Raw genomic sequence first — 25,780 nt, 5'->3', positions numbered from 1 at the left:
GGGAGTGAGTTACAGACTGGAATCTAATCGAGGGGTTCGGGGAGCTTATATATAGAAAAGCAGATACCCGGGTGTGAGTTACAGACTGGAAACTAATCGAGGGGTTCGGGGAGTTTATATATAGAATAACAGAAACTTGGGAGTGAGCTGCAGACAGGAATCTAATCGAGGGGTTTATATATAGAATAAGCAATACCCGGGGGTGAGTTACAGGCTGGAATCTAATCAAGGAGTTCAGGGAGTTTATATATAGAATAACCGATACCCGGGGGTGAGTTACAGACTGGAATCTAATCGAGGAGTTCGAGGAGTTTATATATAGAAAAGCAGATACCCGAGAGTGAGTTACAGGCTGGAATCTAATCGAGGGGTACAGGGGGTTTATATGTCGAATAACAGATACCTGGGAGTGAGTTACAGACTGGAATCTAGTGGAGGGGTTCAGGGGGTTTGTAAATAGAAAAACTGGTACCCGGGGGTGACTAACGGACTGGAACATTATCGAGGGGTTCGTATTGGTTTCTATATAGAGTAACAGATACCCGGGAGTGAGTTACTGACTGGAATCTAATCGAGGGGTTCAGGGGATGCTTTATATATAGAATAACAGATACCCAGGAGTGAGTTACAGACGGGAATCTAATCGAGGGGTTCGGGGGGTTTATATATAGAATAACAGATACCCGGGAGTGAGTTACAGACGGGAATCTAATCGAGGGGTTCGGGGGGTTTATATATAGAATAACAGATACCCGGGAGTGAGTTACAGACTGGAATCTAATCTAGGGGTTCGGTGGGGTTTATATACAGAATAACAGATACCCAGGAGTGAGTTACAGACTGGAATCTAATCGAGGGGTTCGGGTGGTTTATATATAGAATAACAGATTCCCAGGAGTGAGTTACAGACTGGAATCTAACGAGGGGTTCGGTGGGGTTTATGTATAGAATAACAGATATCCGGGAGTGAGTTACAGACTGGAATCTAATCGAGGGGTTCGGGTGGTTTAAATATAGAATAAGAGATACCAGGGAGTGAGTTACAGACTGGAATCTAATCGAGGGGTTCGGTGTGGTTTATATATAGAATAACAGATACCCGGGGGTGAGTTACAGGCTGGAATCTAATCAAGGAGTTCGGGGAGTTTATATATAGAATAACCGATACCCGGGGGTGAGTTACAGACTGGAATCTAATCGAGGAGTTCGAGGAGTTTATATATAGAAAAGCAGATACCCAGGAGTGAGTTATAGACTGGGATCTGATCGAGGGGTTCAGGGGGTTTATATGTAGAATAACAGATACCCAGGAGTGAGTTACAGACTGGAACATTATCGAGGGGTTCGGGATGGTTTCTATATAGAGTAACAGATACCCGGGAGTGAGTTACTGACTGGAATCTAATCGAGGGGTTCAGGGGGTGCTTTATATATAGAATAACAGATACCCAGGAGTGAGTTACAGACGGGAATCTAATCGAGGGGTTCGGGGGGTTTATATATAGAATAACAGATACCCGGGAGTGAGTTACAGACGGGAATCTAATCGAGGGGTTCGGGGGGTTTATATATAGAATAACAGATACCCGGGAGTGAGTTACAGACTGGAATCTAATCGAGGGGTTCGGGTGGTTGAAATATAGAATAAGAGATACCAGGGAGTGAGTTACAGACTGGAATCTAATCGAGGGGTTCAGGGGGGTTTATATATAGAATAACAGATACCAGGGAGTGAGTTACCGACTGGAATCTAATGGAGGGGTTCGGGGGGTTTGTATATAGAAAAACTGGTACCCGGGGGTGAATTACGGAGTGGAACATTATCGAGGGGTTCGGGATGGTTTCTATATAGAATAACAGATACCCGGGAGTGAGTTACTGACTGGAATCTAATCGAGGGGTTCAGGGGGTGCTTTATATATAGAATAACAGATACCCAGGAGTGAGTTACAGACGGGAATCTAATCGAGGGGTTCGGGGGGTTTATATATAGAATAACAGATACCCGGGAGTGAGTTACAGACGGGAATCTAATCGAGGGGTTCGGGGGGTTTATATATAGAATAACAGATACCCGGGAGTGAGTTACAGACTGGAATCTAATCGAGGGGTTCGGGTGGTTTAAATATAGAATAAGAGATACCAGGGAGTGAGTTACAGACTGGAATCTAATCGAGGGGTTCAGGGTGGTTTATATATAGAATAACAGATACCAGGGAGTGAGTTACAGACAGAAATCTAATAGAGGGGTTCGGGGGTGCTTTAGATATAGAATAACAGATACTCAGGAGTGAGTTACAGACTGGAATCTAATCGAGGGGTTCAGGGGGTTTATATGTAGAATAACAGATACCCGGGAGTGAGTTACCGACTGGAATCTAATGGAGGGGTTCGGGGGGTTTGTATATAGAAAAACTGTTACCCGGGGGTGAATTACGGACTGGAACATTATCGAGGGGTTCGGGATGGTTTCTATATAGAGTAACAGATACCCGGGAGTGAGTTACAGACTGGAATCTAATCGAGGGGTTCGGTGTGGTTTATATATAGAATAACAGATACCTGGGGGCGAGTTACAGGCTGGAATCTTATCGAGGAGTTCGGGGTGTTTATATAGAGAAAAGCAGATACCCGGGAGTGAGTTCCAGACTGGAATCTAATCGAGGGGTTCGGGGAGCTTATATATAGAAAAGCAGATACCCGGGAGTGAGTTACAGACTGGAAACTAATCGAGGGGTTCGGGGAGTTTATATAGAGAATAACATATACCCAGGAGTGAGTTACAGAGTGGAATCTAATCGAGGGGTTCGGTGGGTTTATATATAGAATAACAGAAACTTGGGAGTGAGCTACAGACAGGAATCTAATCGAGGGGTTTATATATAGAATAAGCAATACCCGGGGGTGAGTTACAGGCTGGAATCTAATCAAGGAGTTCGGGGAGTTTATATATAGAATAACCGATACCCGGGGGTGAGTTACAGACTGGAATCTAATCGAGGAGTTCGAGGAGTTTATATATAGAAAAGCAGATACCCAGGAGTGAGTTATAGACTGGGATCTGATCGAGGGGTTCAGGGGGTTTATATGTAGAATAACAGATACCCAGGAGTGAGTTCTTGACTGGAATCTGATCGAGGGGTTCAGGGGGTTTATATGTAGAATAACAGATACCTGGGAGTGAGTTACAGACTGGAATCTAATGGAGGGGTTCAGGGGGTTTGTAAATAGAAAAACTGGTACCGGGGGGTGACTAACGGACTGGAACATTATCGAGGGGTTCGGGATGGTTTCTATATAGAGTAACAGATACCCGGGAGTGAGTTACTGACTGGAATCTAATCGAGGGGTTCAGGGGGTGCTTTATATATAGAATAACAGATACCCAGGAGTGAGTTACAGACGGGAATCTAATTGAGGGGTTCGGGGGGTTTATATATAGAATAACAGATACCCGGGAGTGAGTTACAGACGGGAATCTAATCGAGGGGTTCGGGGGGTTTATATATAGAATAACAGATACCCGGGAGTGAGTTACAGACTGGAATCTAATCCAGGGGTTCGGTGGGGTTTATATACAGAATAACAGATACCCAGGAGTGAGTTACAGACTGGAATCTAATCGAGGGTTTCGGGTGGTTTATATATAGAATAACAGATTCCCAGGAGTGAGTTACAGACTGGAATCTAACGAGGGGTTCGGTGGGGTTTATGTATAGAATAACAGATACCCGGGAGTGAGTTACAGACTGGAATCTAATCGAGGGGTTCGGGTGGTTTAAATATAGAATAAGAGATACCAGGGAGTGAGTTACAGACTGGAATCTAATCGAGGGGTTCAGGGTGGTTTATATATAGAATAACAGATACCAGGGAGTGAGTTACAGACAGAAATCTATTAGAGGGGTTCGGGGGTGCTTTATATATAGAATAACAGATACTCAGGAGTGAGTTACAGACTGGAATCTAATCGAGGGGTTCAGGGGGTTTATATGTAGAATAACAGATACCTGGGAGTGAGTTACCGACTGGAATCTAATGGAGGGGTTCGGGGGGTTTGTATATAGAAAAACTGGTACCCGGGGGTGAATTACGGACTGGAACATTATCGAGGGGTTCGGGGTGTTTATATAGAGAAAAGCAGATACCCGGGAGTGAGTTACAGACTGGAAACTAATCGAGGGGTTCGGGGAGTTTATATAGAGAATAACATATACCCAGGAGTGAGTTGCAGAGTGGAATCTAATCGAGGGGTTCGGTGGGTTTATATATAGAATAACAGAAACTTGGGAGTGAGCTACAGACAGGAATCTAATCGAGGGGTTTATATATAGAATAAGCAATACCCGGGAGTGAGTTACAGGCTGGAATCTAATCAAGGAGTTCGGGGAGTTTATATATAGAATAACCGATACCCGGGGGTGAGTTACAGACTGGAATCTAATCGAGGAGTTCGAGGAGTTTATATATAGAAAAGCAGATACCCGGGAGTGAGTTACAGACTGGAATCTAATCGAGGGGTTCGGTGTGGTTTATATATAGAATAACAGATACCTGGGGGCGAGTTACAGGCTGGAATCTAATCGAGGAGTTCGGGGAGCTTATATATAGAAATGCAGATACCCGGGAGTGAGTCACAGACTGGAATCTAATCGAGGGGTTCGGGGAGCTTATATATAGAAATGCAGATACCCGGGAGTGAGTCACAGACTGGAATCTAATCGAGGGGTTCGGTGTGGTTTATATATAGAATAACAGATACCCGGGAGTGAGTTACAGACTGGAATCTAATCGAGGAGTTCGAGGAGTTTATATATAGAATAACAGATACCCGGGAGTGAGTTACAGACTGCAATCTAATCGAGGGGTTCGGGGGGTTTGTATATAGAAAAACTGGTACCCGGGGGTGAATTACGGACTGGAACATTATCGAGGGGTTCGGGATGGTTTCTATATAGAATAACAGATACCCGGGAGTGAGTTACAGACTGGAATCTAATCGAGGGGTTCGGTGTGGTTTATATATAGAATAACAGATACCTGGGGGCGAGTTACAGGCTGGAATCTAATCGAGGAGTTCGGGTGTTTATATAGAGAATAACATATACCCAGGAGTGAGTTACAGAGTGGAATCTAATCGAGGGGTTCGGTGCGTTTATATATAGAATAACAGAAACTTGGGAGTGAGTTACAGGCTGGAATCTAATCGAGGAGTTCGAGGAGTTTATATATAGAATAACCGATACCCGGGGGTGAGTTACAGACTGGAATCTAATCGAGGGGTTCGGGGGGTTTATATATAGAAAAGCAGATACCCGGGAGTGAGTCACAGACTGGAATCTAATCGAGGGGTTCGGTGTGGTTTATATATAGAATAACAGATACCCGGGGGTGAGTTACAGGCTGGAATCTAATCAAGGAGTTCGGGGAGTTTATATATAGAATAACAGATACCAGGGAGTGAGTTACAGACAGAAATCTAATAGAGGGGTTCGGGGGTGCTTTATATATAGAATAACAGATACTCAGGAGTGAGTTACAGACTGGAATCTAATCGAGGGGTTCAGGGGGTTTATATGTAGAATAACAGATACCCGGGAGTGAGTTACCGACTGGAATCTAATGGAGGGGTTCGGGGGGTTTGTATATAGAAAAACTGGTACCCGGGGGTGAATTACGGACTGGAACATTATCGAGGGGTTCGGGATGGTTTCTATATAGAATAACAGATACCCGGGAGTGAGTTACAGACTGGAATCTAATCGAGGGGTTCGGTGTGGTTTATATATAGAATAACAGATACCTGGGGGCGAGTTACTGGCTGGAATCTAATCGAGGAGTTCGGGGTGTTTATATAGAGAAAAGCAGATACCCGGGAGTGAGTTACAGACTGGAATCTAATCGAGGGGTTCGGGGAGCTTATATATAGAAAAGCAGATACCCGGGAGTGAGTTACAGACTGGAAACTAATCGAGGGGTTCGGGGAGTTTATATAGAGAATAACATATACCCAGGAGTGAGTTACAGAGTGGAATCTAATCGAGGGGTTCGGTGGGTTTATATATAGAATAACAGAAACTTGGGAGTGAGCTACAGACAGGAATCTAATCGAGGGGTTTATATATAGAATAAGCAATACCCGGGGGTGAGTTACAGGCTGGAATCTAGTCAAGGAGTTCGGGGAGTTTATATATAGAATAACCGATACCCGGGGGTGAGTTACAGACTGGAATCTAATCAAGGAGTTCGAGGAGTTTATATATAGAAAAGCAGATACCCGGGAGTGAGTTACAGGCTGGAATCTAATCGAGGAGTTCGAGGAGTTTATATATAGAATAACAGATACCCGGGAGTGAGTTACAGACTGGAATCTAATCGAGGGGTTCAGTGTGGTTTATATATAGAATAACAGATACCTGGGGGCGAGTTACAGGCTGGAATCTAATCTAGGAGTTCGGGGTGTTTATATAGAGAAAAGCAGATACCCGGGAGTGAGTTACAGACTGGAATCTAATCGAGGAGTTCGGGGTGTTTATATATAGAAAAGCAGATACCCAGGAGTGAGTTACAGACTGGAATCTAATCGAGGGGTTCGGGGGGTTTATATATAGAAAAGCAGATACCCGGGAGTGAGTTACAGACTGGAATCTAATCGAGGAGTTCGGGGTGTTTATATAGAGAAAAGCAGATACCCGGGAGTGAGTTACAGACTGGAATCTAATCGAGGGGTTCGGGGGGTTTATATATAGAAAAGCAGATACCCGGGAGTGAGTTACAGACTGGAATCTAATCGAGGAGTTCGGGGTGTTTATATAGAGAAAAGCAGATACCCGGGAGTGAGTTACAGACTGGAATCTAATCGAGGGGTTCGGGGAGCTTATATATAGAAAAGCAGATACCCGGGAGTGAGTCACAGACTGGAATCTAATCGAGGGGTTCGGTGTGGTTTATATATAGAATAACGGATACCCGGGAGTGAGTTACAGACTGCAATCTAATAGAGGGGTTCGGGGGGTTTGTATATAGAAAAACTGGTACCCTGGGGTGAATTACGGACTGGAACATTATCGAGGGGTTCGGGATGGTTTCTATATAGAATAACAGATACCCGGGAGTGAGTTACAGACTGGAATCTAATCGAGGGGTTCGGTGTGGTTTATATATAGAATAACAGATACCTGGGGGCGAGTTACAGGCTGGAATCTAATCGAGGAGTTCGGGGTGTTTATATAGAGAAAAGCAGATACCGGGGAGTGAGTTACAGACTGGAATCTAATCGAGGGGTTCGGGGAGCTTATATATAGAAAAGCAGATACTCGGGAGTGAGTTACAGACTGGAAACTAATCGAGGGGTTCGGGGAGTTTATATAGAGAATAACATATACCCAGGAGTGAGTTACAGAGTGGAATCTAATCGAGGGGTTCGGTGGGTTTATATATCGAATAACAGAAACTTGGGAGTGAGCTACAGACAGGAATCTAATCGAGGGGTTTATATATAGAATAAGCAATACCCGGGAGTGAGTTTCAGGCTGGAATCTAATCAAGGAGTTCGGGGAGTTTATATATAGAATAACCGATACCCGGGGGTGAGTTACAGACTGGAATCTAATCGAGGAGTTCGAGGAGTTTATATATAGAAAAGCAGATACCCGAGAGTGAGTTACAGGCTGGAATCTAATCGAGGAGTTCGAGGAGTTTATATATAGAAAAGCAGATACCCGGGAGTGAGTTACAGACTGGAATCTAATCGAGGGGTTCGGTGTGGTTTATATATAGAATAACAGATACCCGGGGGTGAGTTACAGGCTGGAATCTAATCAAGGAGTTCGGGGAGTTTATATATAGAATAACCGATATCCGGGGGTGAGTTACAGACTGGAATCTAATCGAGGAGTTCGAGGAGTTTATATATAGAAAAGCAGATACCCAGGAGTGAGTTATAGACTGGGATCTGATCGAGGGGTTCAGGGGGTTTATATGTAGAATAACAGATACCTGGGGGCGAGTTACAGGCTGGAATCTAATCGAGGAGTTCGGGGTGTTTATATAGAGAAAAGCAGATACCCGGGAGTGAGTTACAGACTGGAATCTAATCGAGGGGTTCGGGGAGCTTATATATAGAAAAGCAGATACCCGGGAGTGAGTTACAGACTGGAAACTAATCGAGGGGTTCGGGGAGTTTATATAGAGAATAACATATACCCAGGAGTGAGTTACAGAGTGGAATCTAATCGAGGGGTTCGGTGGGTTTATATATAGAATAACAGAAACTTGGGAGTGAGCTACAGACAGGAATCTAATCGAGGGGTTTATATATAGAATAAGCAATACCCGGGGGTGAGTTACAGGCTGGAATCTAGTCAAGGAGTTCGGGGAGTTTATATATAGAATAACCGATACCCGGGGGTGAGTTACAGACTGGAATCTAATCAAGGAGTTCGAGGAGTTTATATATAGAAAAGCAGATACCCGGGAGTGAGTTACAGGCTGGAATCTAATCGAGGAGTTCGAGGAGTTTATATATAGAATAACAGATACCCGGGAGTGAGTTACAGACTGGAATCTAATCGAGGGGTTCGGTGTGGTTTATATATAGAATAACAGATACCTGGGGGCGAGTTACAGGCTGGAATCTAATCGAGGAGTTCGGGGTGTTTATATAGAGAAAAGCAGATACCCGGGAGTGAGTTACAGACTGGAATCTAATCGAGGAGTTCGGGGTGTTTATATATAGAAAAGCAGATACCCGGGAGTGAGTTACAGACTGGAATCTAATCGAGGAGTTCGGGGTGTTTATATAGAGAAAAGCAGATACCCAGGAGTGAGTTACAGACTGGAATCTAATCGAGGGGTTCGGGGAGCTTATATATAGAAAAGCAGATACCCGGGAGTGAGTCACAGACTGGAATCTAATCGAGGGGTTCGGTGTGGTTTATATATAGAATAACGGATACCCGGGAGTGAGTTACAGACTGCAATCTAATAGAGGGGTTCGGGGGGTTTGTATATAGAAAAACTGGTACCCTGGGGTGAATTACGGACTGGAACATTATCGAGGGGTTCGGGATGGTTTCTATATAGAATAACAGATACCCGGGAGTGAGTTACAGACTGGAATCTAATCGAGGGGTTCGGTGTGGTTTATATATAGAATAACAGATACCTGGGGGCGAGTTACAGACTGGAATCTAATCGAGGGGTTCGGGGTGTTTATATAGAGAAAAGCAGATACCGGGGAGTGAGTTACAGACTGGAATCTAATCGAGGGGTTCGGGGAGCTTATATATAGAAAAGCAGATACCCGGGAGTGAGTTACAGACTGGAAACTAATCGAGGGGTTCGGGGAGTTTATATAGAGAATAACATATACCCAGGAGTGAGTTACAGAGTGGAATCTAATCGAGGGGTTCGGTGGGTTTATATATCGAATAACAGAAACTTGGGAGTGAGCTACAGACAGGAATCTAATCGAGGGGTTTATATATAGAATAAGCAATACCCGGGGGTGAGTTTCAGGCTGGAATCTAATCAAGGAGTTCGGGGAGTTTATATATAGAATAACCGATACCCGGGGGTGAGTTACAGACTGGAATCTAATCGAGGAGTTCGAGGAGTTTATATATAGAAAAGCAGATACCCGAGAGTGAGTTACAGGCTGGAATCTAATCGAGGAGTTCGAGGAGTTTATATATAGAAAAGCAGATACCCGGGAGTGAGTTACAGACTGGAATCTAATCGAGGGGTTCGGTGTGGTTTATATATAGAATAACAGATACCCGGGGGTGAGTTACAGGCTGGAATCTAATCAAGGAGTTCGGGGAGTTTATATATAGAATAACCGATATCCGGGGGTGAGTTACAGACTGGAATCTAATCGAGGAGTTCGAGGAGTTTATATATAGAAAAGCAGATACCCAGGAGTGAGTTATAGACTGGGATCTGATCGAGGGGTTCAGGGGGTTTATATGTAGAATAACAGATACCCAGGAGTGAGTTCTTGACTGGAATCTGATCGAGGGGTTCAGGGGGTTTATATGTAGAATAACAGATACCTGGGAGTGAGTTATAGACTGGAATCTAATGGAGGGGTTCAGCGGGTTTGTAAATAGAAAAACTGGTACCCGGGGGTGACTAACGGACTGGAACATTATCGAGGGGTTCGGGATGGTTTCTATATAGAGTAACAGATACCCGGGAGTGAGTTACTGACTGGAATCTAATCGAGGGGTTCAGGGGGTGCTTTACATATAGAATAACAGATACCCAGGAGTGAGTTACAGACGGGAATCTAATCGAGGGGTTCGGGGGGTTTATATATAGAATAACAGATACCCGGGAGTGAGTTACAGACGGGAATCTAATCGAGGGGTTCGGGGGGTTTATATACAGAATAACAGATACCCGGGAGTGAGTTACAGACTGGAATCTAATCTCGGGGTTCGGTGGGGTTTATATATAGAATAACAGATACCCAGGAGTGAGTTACAGACTGGAATCTAATCGAGGGGTTCGGGTGGTTTATATATAGAATAACAGATTCCCAGGAGTGAGTTACAGACTGGAATCTAACGAGGGGTTCGGTGGGGTTTATGTATAGAATAACAGATACCCGGGAGTGAGTTACAGACTGGAATCTAATCGAGGGGTTCGGGTGGTTTAAATATAGAATAAGAGATACCAGGGAGTGAGTTACAGACTGGAATCTAATCGAGGGGTTCAGGGTGGTTTATATATAGAATAACAGATACCAGGGAGTGAGTTACAGACAGAAATCTAATAGAGGGGTTCGGGGGTGCTTTATATATAGAATAACAGATACTCAGGAGTGAGTTACAGACTGGAATCTAATCGAGGGGTTCAGGGGGTTTATATGTAGAATAACAGATACCCGGGAGTGAGTTACCGACTGGAATCTAATGGAGGGGTTCGGGGGGTTTGTATATAGAAAAACTGGTACCCGGGGATGAATTACGGACTGGAACATTATCGAGGGGTTCGGGATGGTTTCTATATAGAATAACAGATACCCGGGAGTGAGTTACAGACTGGAATCTAATCGAGGGGTTCGGTGTGGTTTATATATAGAATAACCGATACCCGGGGGTGAGTTACAGACTTGAATCTAATCGAGGAGTTCGAGGAGTTTATATCTTGAAAAGCAGATACCCGGGAGTGAGTCACAGACTGGAATCTAATCGAGGGGTTCGGTGTGGTTTATATATAGAATAACAGATACCCGGGAGTGAGTTACAGACTGGAATCTAATCGAGGGGTTCGGGGAGCTTATATATAGAAAAGCAGATACCCGGGAGTGAGTTACAGGCTGGAATCTAATCGAGGAGTTCGAGGAGTTTATATATGGAATAACAGATACCCGGGAGTGAGTTACAGACTGGAATCTAATCGAGGGGTTCGGGGTGTTTATATATAGAAAAGCAGATACCCGGGAGTGAGTTACAGGCTGGAATCTAATCGAGGAGTTCGGGGTGTTTATATATAGAAAAGCAGATACCCGGGAGTGAGTTACAGACTGGAATCTAATCGAGGAGTTCGAGGAGTTGATATATGGAATAACAGATACCCGGGAGTGAGTTACAGACTGGAATCTAATCGAGGGGTTCGGTGTGGTTTATATATAGAATAACAGATACCTGGGGGCGAGTTACAGACTGGAATCTAATCGAGGAGTTCGGGGTGTTTATATATAGAAAAGCAGATACCCGGGAGTGAGTTACAGGCTGGAATCTAATCGAGGAGTTCGGGGTGTTTATATATAGAAAAGCAGATACCCGGGAGTGAGTTACAGACTGGAATCTAATCGAGGGGTTCGGGGGGTTTATATATAGAATAACAGATACCCGTGAGTGAGTTACAGACTGGAAACTAATCGAGGGGTTCGGGAAGTTTTTATAGAGAATAACATATCCCCAGGAGTGAGTTACAGAGTGGAATCTAATGGAGGGGTTCGGTGGGTTTATATATAGAATAACAGATACCCGGGAGTCAGTTACAGACAGGAATCTAATCGAGGGGTTCTGGCGGTTTATATATAGAATGACAGATACCCGGGGGTGAGTTACAGACTGGAATCTAATCGAGGGGTTCGGGCGGTTTATATATAGAATGACAGATACCCGGGAGTGAGTTACAGACAGGAATCTAATCGAGGTGTTTGGGGGGTTTATATATAGAATAACAGATACCCGGGAGTCAGTTACAGACAGGAATCTAATCGAGGGGTTCCGGTTTGTGGCTTTTGAATGCATGGGAACACCTTCTAACCGCCAGCTCCCCTTGTCTCTCTTCCGTCCCTCCCTCGTACTTCAGCTGAGCTGGAGAAGCAGAAAGGCGTGATCCGCGCCACCATGTCGCAGAGCGCCAGTCTGAAGAAGGATACGGTCAACGGCACTCTGACCAGCCTGGACGACACGTACGCCATGGGGGAGGGGCTGAAGAGGAGCGCGCTGAGCAGCTCCCTCCGCGACCTCTCTGACGCAGGTAACCTGAAGCGGAGTGGGGGGGGGTGGGGTGGTGGGTAGGGAGGGCACGGCACGGCACAGGGAGCAATCCGCTGGCACCGCTCTGCCACTCTCTGCTGTGATTGTTTCTCTTCCCGGTTAACGCTCTCTCAGCCGCTAACCCTCTTTTCTTATCTTATCTTCTGTGTCCGTTGAATTTTTGCTTTTGGTCCTCTGTCCTGCTCCTCCTCGAGGTGAGGGATGTCAGTGCTGGGGAATGGAACATGTTCCCATTTTATGCTCCCAGTGCCCACATCGAGCACTCGCAGGTCAGTTAAAGCATGGGGCTAGTTGCCGAGTCTCGCTTTCTTTACACTCTGTCCCCAAACACATTGCCAGGACAGGTACAGCGAGGGGTTAGATACAGAGTAAAGCTCCCTCTACACTGTCCCCCATCAAACACTCCCAGGACAGGTACAGCACGGGGGTTAGATACAGAGTAAAGCTCCCTCTACACTGTCACCCATCAAACACTCCCAGGACAGGTACAGCACGGGGGTTAGATACAGAGTAAAGCTCCCTCTACACTGTCCCCATCAAACACTCCCCAGGACAGGTACAGCACGGGGTTAGATACAGAGTAAAGCTCCCTCTACACTGTCCCCATCAAACACTCCCAGGACAGGTACAGCACGGGGGTTAGATACAGAGTAAAGCTCCCTCTACACTGTCACCCATCAAACACTCCCAGGACAGGTACAGCACGGGGGTTAGATACAGAGTAAAGCTCCCTCTACACTGTCCCCATCAAACACTCCCCAGGACAGGTACAGCACGGGGTTAGATACAGAGTAAAGCTCCCTCTACACTGTCCCCATCAAACACTCCCAGGACAGGTACAGCACGGGGTTAGATACAGAGTAAAGCTCCCTCTACACTGTCCCCATCAAACACTTCCCAGGACAGGTACAGCATGGGGTTAGATACAGAGTAAAGCTCCCTCTACACTGTCCCCATCAAACACTCCCAGGACAGGTACAGCATGGGGGTTAGATACAGAGTAAAGCTCCCTCTACACTCTTCCCATCAAACACTTCCCAGGACAGGTACAGCACGGGGGTTAGATACAGAGTAAAGCTCCCTCTACACTCTTCCCATCAAACACTCCCAGGACAGGTACAGCATGGGGTTAGATACAGAGTAAAGCTCCCTCTACACTCTTCCCATCAAACACTTCCCAGGACAGGTACAGTACGGGGGTTAGATACAGAGTAAAGCTCCCTCTACACTGTCACCCATCAAACACTCCGAGGACAGGTACAGCACGGGGGGGTTAGATCCAGAGTAAATATCAGCCCTGTTGCTCTGTGCTTTGCACTTAGTGATACAGATGAATACGCATGAGGATCTCAATTCTTGCGGTGCTATCTCATTCAGCGAGGGGGAGGCTGCGCTGTAACAGCCTTTAATGTCCGAAAGCCTCCCTGGGTGCTTCACAGGAGCATAATCGGATGAGAAAAACTGAACGTTTAGTCGTCGAAAGTGACAAGAGGTGTGGGTCTGAACCTGGGCAGTAAAGGAAGGGAGAGGGAGAGTGGGGCTGCGGGGAGGGGCGGGGAGGGGGGGGCGGTGGGTGTGGGGGTTCCTGCTGCTGGTCACCAAGCAGCAACTGCCGCCAGGTGAGGAAAGGCTCGGGGTCCGGCCGTGACGCCCGCGGCTGTCAATATCGCACCACAAACCATCGGCCGCTCGCCCGAGCTGCTGCTGGCCCGGCCTGGAGCCCACATTGCGGGAGAGAGAGAGAGAGAGTTGGAAGGAGGGAATTATCGCAGTCGGTTCCGCCCTCTCCCCTCTGGACTGTTCCCGACCTACCTCCCACCCCCCCCCCCCCCGCCCCGATTATCTGTCCGTACGCTCTCAGCGGACAGGTAATCGGCGAGGGGGACGGTGGGGGCACCAAGCCTCCTAGGAGAGGAAAGTGGGACGCATGGAAGAGAGGAGAAATGATGTAAGATGCACCGGACGAACCTTCACCTCCGACCTTCCATGTGTGACCCGGGTCACTGGTTGTTCGGATGGCCGAGACTTGCCCAGAGAGGGAGGAGGCTGATTGGTGGGGGAGGGAGTGACCACCCCCCCCCCCCCCTAAGGAGCTATAGTGAACCTAGAGTATCGATGCCGCAGCGGTTTTGCTGAACGCTGATTTGGGGGATTTATTTGAGCCACCGGGTTTCTGGGCGTGGATTTGAGGCACTGCATTCATCGCTTCTCGCCACTGCGCGGGGTTTCTCGCCAGTCGCCCTGCTGCCTGTCTCCACCCTTGCTCGGCCTCCGGCTTCTGCGTGCTCGGCCGATTTCCCGCCTCCTCCGACCCAATGAACGGGAGCACAGACGCAGAAATGGCGCTGGAGCAAGGCACAGGGGCTTCACCGTGTCGGAGACGATGGCGGAGGGCGGGGAAAGAGAGCCAAGGCCTTTTGACATGGCCGGGCTGCATGGAAGGAGAGAATATGAGGGAGACTGAGAGACTCGGGCAAGTGCCTTCCCTCTCTCTCTCTCTCACTCTCTCTCTCTCTCCAGCACTCCGCTTCACCTCACCACATCTGTCCCACTTACTGCGTGCGATGAGTGCAGTCTCCCTTTAATAGCTGCTCGATGATGTAATGTGTGATGTCATGGGGATCAGGTGATGTCACAAGAGCATGTGAAGTCATGGAAAGAGTGATGGGGAGAGAGTCACAGAGAGAGTGGCGGGGAGAGAGTCACGGAGAAAGACTGGCAGGGAGAGAGTCACAGGGAGAGAGTCACAGGGAGAGAGTCACGGAGAGAGTCATGGGAGTATGGCGGGGAGAGAGTCACAGGGAGAGAATGATGGGGAGAGAGTCACGGATAGAGAGTCACAGGTATAGAATCATGGGGAGAGTCACAGAGATAGTCACGGGAGTGTGACAGGGAGAGAGTCACGGGGAGAGAGTGATGGGGAGACAATCACAGGGAGAGAGTCACGGGGAGAGTCACGGAGTCACAGAGAGCGTCACAGAGAGAGTCATGGGAATGTAACGGAGAGAGAGTCACGGGGAGAGAGTCACGGAGAGAGAGAGGTGTCACGGGGAGAGAATCACGGGGAGAGAGTGGTGTCACGGGAGAGAGTGGTGTCACGGGGAGAGAGTCACGGGGAGAGAATCACAGGGAGAGAGTGGTGACACGGGAGAGAGTCACAGGGAGAGAGTGGCGTCACGGGGAGAGTGTCACGGGGTGAGAATCACGGGGAGAGAGTGGTGTCACGGGGAGAGAGTGGTGTCACGGGGAGAGAGTCACGGGGAGAGAGTGGTGTCACGGGAGAGAGTCATGGGGAGAGAGTGGTGTCACAGGAGAGAGTCACAGGGAGAGAACCACGGGGAGAGTCGGAGAGAGTCACGGGATTGTCATGGGGAGAGAGTCATGGAGAGAAAGTGGTGTCACGGGGAGAGAGTCACAGGGAGAGAGTGGTGTCACGGGGAGAGAGTCACGGGGAGAGAGTGGTGTCATGGGGAGAGAATCACAGGGAGAGTCACGGGCAGAGAGTGGTGTCATGGGGAGAGAGTCACAGGGAGAGAGTCACGGGGAGAGAGTGGTGTCACGAGGAGAGAGTCACGGGGAGAGAATCACAGGGAGAGAGTCACGGGCAGAGAGTAGTGTCATGGGGAGAGAGTCACAGGGAGAGAGTCACGGGGAGAGAGTGGTGTCACGGGGATAGAGTGACGTCACGGGCAGAGAGTCACAAGGAGAGAGTGACGTCACGGGCAGAGAGTCACAAGGAGAGAGTGGTGTCACAGGGAGAGAGTCACAGGGAGAGAGTGGCGTCACAGGAGAGAGTCACAGGGAGAGAACCACGGGGAGAGTCGGAGATAGTCACGGGATTGTCATGGGGAGAGAGTCATGGAGAGAAAGTGGTGTCACGGGGAGAGAGTCACAGGGAGAGAGTGGTGTCACGGGGAGAGAGTCACGGGGAGAGAGTGGTGTCATGGGGAGAGAATCACAGGGAGAGTCACGGGCAGAGAGTGGTGTCATGGGGAGAGAGTCACAGGGAGAGAGTCACGGGGAGAGAGTGGTGTCACGGGGATAGAGTGACGTCACGGGCAGAGAGTCACAAGGAGAGAGTGACGTCACGGGCAGAGAGTCACAAGGAGAGAGTGGTGTCACAGGGAGAGAGTGACGTCACGGGGAGAGTGTGACCTCTCAGATGTGTTCAATCCTGGTTCTGAGGGAGCTCATCTTGTTGAGCCTCGCAGGCGGAGGCTTAAGGAGGTGGAGAGCTGGACCCTGTTAGGAGGAATTCAGTTTTCCTCTCTCAACGCAATGCAACTTCTCCCTCCGTATCTTCCTCTTTCTCCGTTTCTCTCTCTTACTCTCTCTCTCTCTCTTTATCTTCCTCTCTCTCTCTCTCTCTCTCTCTTTCTCTGTCTGTCCCTACATCTCTGCTCTCAGCCTCTCTCCACACATTCAGCTGGTTATTCAACTGTGAGTTCCCTCTCTCTCCCACACTCCTCACCCTCCACCTCCTCCACTCATCCCCCTCCTGGACAATCTCCTCCTCCTCCCCTCCCTCCTCCCCACCCCTCCTCCTCCTGCCCACACTCCTGATTCGCCACCTCACTCCCCCCCCATCTCCCTGTCTCCTCTTCCTCCCATCTCCCTCCTCCTCCTCCCCTCCTCCACCCTCCCGTTCTCCTCCCCCTCTCTCCTCCACCTCACCCGCTCCTCCTCCTCCTCGTCCCCACTCCCTCGCCCTCCTCGACCTCCGCCTCCTCCTCCCCAGACTGAAGATAGTTTAACCGAGCCGCTCGGGTTGCCGGGGGAGATGTTGGGGGAGGGGAGGGAGAGGTGGCGGGGTGGGTTGCGGGGGGGGGGGGGGTGGGTGGTGTGGCGGTGGATCTTTGGTGGATGGGGAATTCTGTCTGCTTTTGCTTGCTTGTCTCCTAACGCTTGGTGTTGCTTGGTCTGGGCAGGGAAACGGGGTCGCAGAAACAGTGTGGGATCGCTGGACAGTACCATGGAAGTAAGTGGCAGTATCTCCACCTCATCAAAACCCCCTCCCTCTGAAAGAAAAATCATTTGCCACTTAATCCCTCCTCCCCTGGTTTGTGCTCGAGATCCGCCATTGTGAATTTGCCTCCCTTTTGCATGTGGCTGCATGTCACCCTCGTGTGGTATGTCAGTCCATCCATTTGGTTCTTGGTCCTGCTGCCATACTTCATCTCCCCCCCCCCCCCCCCCCCCCACTCCCTGCACTCACCACAACCATCCCATCCGACTCCTGTAGTTGAACAGCCGTCACCTACAGGCGGGCCCTCCCTCCTTCCCCTTGCCTCCGCCGCCAGGTTCCATCCCGAATCCGTGCAAAGTCAGCTTCGGGAGCCAGGACGTGAGGAGGGGGCCCTCGGCGATTCTGCTCCCCGGAGCATTCCCGATCCTGATCCGGCCTCCTGTTCTCCACCCCCCCCCCCTTGCCGGAGACGGAATCGAAAGGAGGACCCAGACCGCTGACGCCCAGCCTCTTCCCGGGTCCCCGAATCCCTCGTCCTCCTTCAACCCTCACTCCCGAATTATTCCGCAGTGGTGACATGGCCTCTGCCTCAATGGCCACTTCCCCGTGCCACCCTCGGAAAAGTTTTCCTCCTGCCCTTTACCCTCATTCTCTGACATTAAATCTTAAATCCCCGCTCCCTGGTTCACGGCCCCTCATTCACCAGGGACAATCTCTGCCGGTCGTTCCACCGTCTCCTCCGCTCCAGTGGGAAACAGCTCCAATGTTCCGAGACTTTCTCCTCGTTTATATTCGCACACTGACACTCACAAAATCACACTCATGTCACACACACACTCACTCACTCACTCACTCACTCACTCACTCACTCACTCACACTCACTCACACTCACATCACACACACACTCACATCACACACATACTCAGTCACACACTCACTCACTCACACACTCACTCACATCACACACACACTCACTCACTCACTCAGACTCACTGACACACTCACTCACTCACACACTCACTCACACTCACATCATGTCACACATGCTCACATTACACACACACACACTCACTCACACTCACATCACACACTCACTCTCAGACTCACTAACACACTCACTCACACACTCACTCACACTCACATCAAGTCACACATGCTCACATTACACACACACACTCACTCACACTCACATCACTGACACTCACTCACTTACACAAACACTCACACACACATCACACTCACTGACACTCACATCACACTTACACACACTCACTCACACTCACATCACACACTCACATCACACACACACTCATTCACTCACTCAGACTCACTGACACACTCACTCACTCACTCATATCACACACACACACTCACTCTCAGACTCACTCACACACTCACTCACACTCACATCATGTCACACACACTCACATACACACACACTCACACACTCACACACCCACACCACACCACTTCACACACCACACCACACTCACACACACACACACACACTACACACACACACACACACACACCACACACACACACACACACACTACCACCCCCACCCCCCCCCCCCTACACACACCACACACACACACCCACACACACACAACACACACACACACCAACACCACATACACACACCACACACCACACACACACACAACACCACACCACACACACACTACACACACACCACACCACACCACACCCAACACACACCACACACACACAACACACACACACACCCACACACCACACCACACACACACACACACACACACACACACACACACCACACCCACACCACACACACACCACACACACACACACCCACCACACACACCACTACACCACATCACACACACACTCACACCACACACCACACACTCACACACACCCACACACACACTCCACACCCACACACCACCCACACACACTCACACCCACACACACACACACCTCACACACACACACACACACACTCACACTCACACACCACACCCCACACACACACACACTCACATCACACACACACACACACACCACACACACACACACACACACACACACACACCACATCACACACACCACACACCACACACACACACTACACACACACACACACACACACTACACACACTCACACACACCACCACACACACACACACACACCCACACACACCCACATCACCACACACACTCACATCACACACACACACTCACATCACACACACACACTCACATCACACACACACACACATCACACACACATACACCCACATCACACACACACACTCACATCACACACACACACACACACACACACACACACACACACACACACACACACACAAACACACACACATCACACACACATACACCCACATCACACACACACTCACATCACACACACACACACACACATCACACACACACACACACTCACATCACACACACACACACACACTCACATCACACACACACACACTCACATCACACACTCACATCACACACACACACTTACACTTACTCACACACACATCACACACACATCACACACACACACACACATCACACACACACACACACACACACACTCACATCACACACACACACACACTCACATCACACACACACTCACATCACACACACACACACTCACATCACACACACACACACTCACATCACACACACACACTTACACACACACACTTACACTTATACACACACACACACACACACACACATCACACACACACACACACACACACATCACACACACACACATCACACACACACACATCACACACACACACATCACACACACATCACACACACACACACACACACACTCACACACACACATCTCCTGACTCAGCAACATACTGCCTGATTTCCCCACCATCCCTCCCCCCTCCTGGACTCAGTGAGCGGTCTCCCCGGCCTCGAGGCCAGTTGTCCAGCTCTAACCAGCCCACCCCCCCGCCACCACCCCCCCCCACCCCGACCCAGACGCAGTCAGCTCTCTCTGCACGCACAGGGGATGGAACCTGTCACCTTCCCGCTGCCCGTGGATCAGCCCCTCTCAGTGGCGAGGGGGGCCCGAGCCCGGCCTCCAAGTGCCTCGCCCAGGTTAACACGGAAACGTTTCTCTCTCTCTCTCTGCAGGGATCCATCGTTAGCAGCCCTCGGGTGCAGCCGCGACCCATCCCCATTCAGGAGGACTCCACCATCCGGCCTCACCGGCAACTCTCCAACTCCGCCTCCTTCCTGGGGTCCCTGTTCGGGAGCAAGAGGGGCAAGCAGGCCTCGCAGGCCCACTTGCTGGCCGGAGGTTCCCAGCAGTACCCGGCGTCGTCTTACCAGCCCGCCTACCAGCTGCAAAGCGGCCAGTCAGAGATGCCCTCCAAGATCCAGGCTCTCCACGCACAGTACTGCCAGCCGCCGCCTCCTTACTACCATCACCACCGCTTCCACATGCAGCCCAACCCGCAGCACCTCAACGTCACCCTGCAGCGTCAGTGCCGGCAGAGGCCCTCCCTGCCCCCGCTCCTGCCCCGCGTCCCCCTGGCGCACAACATCAGGCCGCCCGTCAGCTCCCCCCAGTCGCCGCTGGCGCCCCACCAGCTCCCCACCTACGTGCCGCACGCCATCGGCCAGCAGGTGGGGCAGTACCCGCCGCCGCAGCAGCACGCCCACCAGGGCGCCCTGCAGGCCCAGCACGGGCAGCTGCAGCAGCTGCAGCAGCAGCTGCAGGCCCAGAGGCCGCACCTGCACCTGCTGCAGGCGCACCACGTCCAGCACCCGCCGCCCCCCCGCCACCCGGCCCCCCAGCACCCCCTGGCGCCGCACCACGGGCTGCTGCAGCACCCGCCGCACACCCTGCAGCAGCAGCAGCACGCCCTGAAGCAGCACGGCCTGCACCATACTCTGCACCACCACTCCCTGCAGCTGCAGCAGCAGCAGCACGCCCTGCAGCAGCAGCAGCACCACGCCCTGCAGCAGCAGCACGCCCTGCACCAGCAGCACCAGCAGCAGCACGCCCTGCACCAGCAGCACCAGCAGCAGCAGCACGCCCTGCAGCACGGCCTGCCCCCCCAGCTCTCCCCCCACTCCCCCCTCTCCCCGCACTCCCCCCTCACCCCCCTCACCCCCCTCACCCCCCTCACCCCACTCACCCCCCTCACCCCACAGTCCCCCCACCCCCCTTACTCCCCGCTGCTGCCCCTCTCGCCCCTCCCTCCACACCCTCAACAGGCCCTCGTCGGGCAGCCGTCGGGTCAGGTCCCGACCGGAGTCAAGCCAAAACCAGTCAACCGGATCAGCACGGTGGTGTGAGGGACATGGTGGGGGGGGGAGGGGAGGAGGGGCTTGGGAAGGGGGTGAGGGGGAGCCACTTGACCTCGCCCCCTTCAGATATTTTGTTGGAATCCCCTTTCCCCGGGTGGCATCTCCCTTCAGAAATGGGCATTTGTTGGGGGTGGGGTGGGGGGGGGGGGGCGGGTGATGAGGGAGCAGCTGGCGGGCGGGCGGGGGGGGGGGGGTGGGGTCGGGGTGACTGAGTCCTGAGGGGGCCCCCGGCCTAGCCCGGCCTGCACTAATCTCAGCCTGGGCCTCGATTTCTTTCTTATCCCGCCTATCCCTTCACAAGACGCGGGCCGCAGGGGGCGGGGAAACCCCGTCGCCCCCTCTTCCCTTTTTTTAAAAAAAAAAGAAAACGGGAAAAAAAATATAAACTCTTGCTGTGTTGCACGAAAGCCTGGGGGGGGGAGGGGGGGGGGTGAGGGGGGGAGGGGCAGACAAGGGGGAGGCCTATTTTTTTTTTCTCCCAAACGTGCCTCGCCAACCCAGCGTTGAGACTTGAACGCAATCGAAGAGAGGGAACAAGAGATAGATATATATTGAAGGCCACGTTTCTGACCGAATGTATATTTAACAAACATATATTTAATTGTAATTAATAAGCGCACTGTATAATTCAGCAGATATATTTATGGCAGTCCTTTGCCAAGTTAAGACATGAAAGCGGTGGGTGGGTGACGAGGGATGCAAAGACGAAAGCAATGATGGTGACAACCCGACTGCGTTGCCATTTCGGAACGGCGAGGGGCGACTTTCCACGGTGCCGTCTCTGAATACTTGTGAGTGCTCAGGGCGCGCAGCGGGAACTGGGGAGGGAGAGGTGTTTGTGCGGGGGGGGTGGGGGTGGGGCGCTTTTACGCCCACGCCTTTCCAAAAGGGGCGCCAATGTCACCAATAGCATCTTCCTACTGCAGCTTGCAAACCAGGCAATGCCACTGGCGGTGTGGGGGGGCGGGGGGGGGGGGGGTCTGCCCGCGCTCCGTGGCATCCCAGATGCTCCATTTGCGGACCAGCCCGTGGCGCGGGTTGGGCCGCGCTTTTGCCCAGCTTTGTTCAATTTAACAGGCGTGCTGACTGGAAGCTGGGGGAATCGCGGACGCATGCCCGCAGCCCGGCGGCGTGCGGGGGAATCACAGACCAGCCATTGATTTGAATGCCACCTCAATTTGCTGCCGTGCCGTGTGACCGCTTCGTAACTCCCTCCCAGCACGGGCTTCCTGTATCCCATCAGACACTCCCAAGCTGAGCGACAGAGTAAAGCTCCCTCTACACTGTCCTCCATCAAACACTCCCAGGACAGGTACAATACGGGGGTTAGGTACAGAGTAAAACTCCCTCTACACTGTCCCCATCAAACACTCCCAGGACAGGTGCAGTACGGGGGTTAGATACAGAGTAAAACTCCCTCGATACTGTCCCCATCAAACACTCCCCAGGACAGGTACAGTACGGGGGTTAGATACAGAGTAAAGCTCCCTCTACACTGTCCCCCATCAAACACTCCCAGGACAGGTACAGCACAGGGGTTAGATACAGAGTAAAGCTCCCTCTACACTGTCCCCCATCAAACACTCCCAGGACAGGTACAGCACAGGGGTTAGATACAGAGTAAAGCTCCCTCTACACTGTCCCCCATCATACACGCCCAGGACAGGTACAGCACCTTTATATAGAATGTATAGTGTAAGATTTTCTAGGTTTAATTACGCTTCGGAAACATTACACCTGAGTTACAGACTAGAATCAAATCGAGGGGTTTGGGGGGTTTATATATCGAATAACAGATACCCGGGAGTGAGTTACAGACTGGAATCTAATCGAGGGGTTTGGGGGGTTTATATATCGAATAACAGATACCCGGGAGTGAGTTACAGACTGGAATCTAATCGAGGGGTTTGGGGGGTTTATATATCGAATAACAGATACCCGGGAGTGAGTTACAGACTGGAATCTAATCGAGGGGTTTGGGGGGTTTATATATCGAATAACAGATACTCGGGACTGAGTTACAGACTGGAATCTAATCGAGGGGTTCGGGAGGTTTATATATAGAATAACAGATACCCGGGAGTGAGTGACAGACTGGAATCTAATCGAGGGGTTTTGGGGGCTGATATATAGAATAACAGATACCCGGGAGTGAGTGACAGACTGGAATCTAATCGAGGGGTTTTGGGGGCTGATATATAGAATAACAGATACCCAGGAGTGAGTTACAGACTGGGATTAGCCAGGCGACCATACATGGGACCCTAGACAGGCATCACAGCTGCACCTGACTCTCTCACAGATCAGAAGGAGGGAACAGGAAACTGGGTCAATATAGCTCTCCTTCCCCCTCTCTCCCTGCAAACCTGGGGAGCAGCGGACTAGTCCGCGGCCCATCTCCCGGCCCTCCTCTCCCCTCCCCACTCCCAAACCCTTGGTCGCTGCACAGCGGATGATGAGGAACCAGCGACGCCCTGCGTTGCTGTGTCGCCCGGGGTCTGATGGTGAGATCTGGATGCATTAAAATCGAACATACACCACCCCCCCCCCCCCACCCCCCGGCCACAGCCCCTTCCGACAGCGATTTCCTGTCAGCCGGTGAATATCCGACAAGCGATTTAACGGCCTCGTTTCTTGTGTCTGCACGCTTGAGGCACGGTTCCACAAAGATCCTGGCACTCGCTGGTATTCAGAGCTGCCTCGTTGGTGGGAGGTGGTCCTTGTGGAGTGATGTCAGTGCCTGCATGTTACAAGCCTTATGTGATGTAAGCAAATGCATGGTCTCCATCCCATGACTGGTGGAAAGCGTGTGAGCAAGTGGTGTGTGTTCCTTCACTTTCGTTCCTCCTTTATTGTCGAGATGATATGGGTTATCTGTTTACCTTGTGTGTACATACTTATCTGGAATAAATAAAGAGATATGTTAAGTTATTTTCAAAATTTTGCAGCCTTTGGAGCCGGCTTTGTTAACGGGTGCGCCGTGGGAGGGGCGGGGAGAGCGGCAGAAACGGGGGAAGGGGGGAAGCGGACAGCACGGGAGGAGTCCATTCGGCCCATCATACCCGTGCCAGCTCTTTGAAAGAGCTATCCAATCAGTCCCACTCCCCCACTGCTCTTCCCCCCACAGCCCTGCAAACCTTTCCCCTTTTGAAAGTTACTATTGAATCTGCTTCCACCGCCCTTTCACGCAGCGCGTTCCACATCACAACGACTCACAGCGTAGAAGAAATTCTCCTCCTCTCCCCGTCTGGTTCTTCGACCAATTATCTTAAACCTGTGTCCCACTAGGTGCCACCCAAGGCTCATTTAGGAAGTTAAGGCGAGTATTAGACTAAAATAAGAGTTGCGAAAAATAGTAGCAAGTCTGAGGATTGGGAGTGTTTTCGAAACCAGCAAAGGGCCACCAAAAAGTTGATAAAAAGGAAAAAAATAGGAGAGTAAACCAGCCAGAAATATAAAAACAGATTGTAAGAACTTTTATAAGTGTATAAAAAGGAGGAGAGTAGCTAAAGTAGACGTTGGTGCCTTAGAGGCAGAGACAGGAAAAATAATCATGGGGAATGAGGAAATGGCAGAGGCATTGAACACATATTTTGTGTCTGTCTTCACAGTAGAAGACACAAGTTTCATACCAGAAATAGGCAGGAACCTAGGGGCTAAAAAGAGTGAGGAAATTAAGGAAATTGATATCAGCCAAGAAAAGGTATTGGGGAAACTCGAGGGACTAAAATCTGACAAGTTCCCAGGACCAGATGGCCTACACCCTGGGGTTCTGAAAGAGACAGCTGCAGAGATAGTGGATGCGCTGGCTACGATTTTCCAGAATTCCTTAGATTCAGGAATGGTCCTGTCAGATTGGAAGTTGGCAAATGTTATGTCGCTTTTCAAGAAAGGAGGTAGAGAGAAAACAGGGAACTACAGGCCAGTTAGCCCAACATC

At 50.4% G+C, this 25,780-nt stretch overlaps 1 protein-coding gene across 7 annotated transcripts in view; it reads left to right on the top strand.

Moving 5' to 3' along the window:
- LOC137358287 (IQ motif and SEC7 domain-containing protein 2-like) overlaps positions 1-21,913 on the top strand; it is a 133,888-nt gene extending 111,975 nt beyond the window's left edge. For 6 of the 7 annotated variants that reach the window (XM_068024203.1, XM_068024204.1, XM_068024200.1 and 3 more), the window contains 3 exons: positions 12,331-12,501; positions 17,450-17,499; positions 20,660-21,913. In XM_068024203.1, coding sequence (XP_067880304.1) covers positions 12,331-12,501; positions 17,450-17,499; positions 20,660-21,829 — 1,391 coding nt within the window. In that variant the 3' untranslated portion in view covers positions 21,830-21,913. The remainder of the gene's footprint in view (positions 1-12,330; positions 12,502-17,449; positions 17,500-20,659) is intronic. The other variant, XM_068024206.1, reaches the window with a different exon arrangement.
- The last annotated feature ends 3,867 nt before the right edge of the window (positions 21,914-25,780 follow it).

Source organism: Heterodontus francisci, chromosome 49, assembly GCF_036365525.1.
Source record: "Heterodontus francisci isolate sHetFra1 chromosome 49, sHetFra1.hap1, whole genome shotgun sequence".
Taxonomy (NCBI): Eukaryota; Metazoa; Chordata; class Chondrichthyes; order Heterodontiformes; family Heterodontidae; genus Heterodontus; species Heterodontus francisci.
The sequence above is the reverse complement of the archived record's forward strand: the minus strand, read 5'-3'. Positions and strand labels throughout refer to the sequence as shown.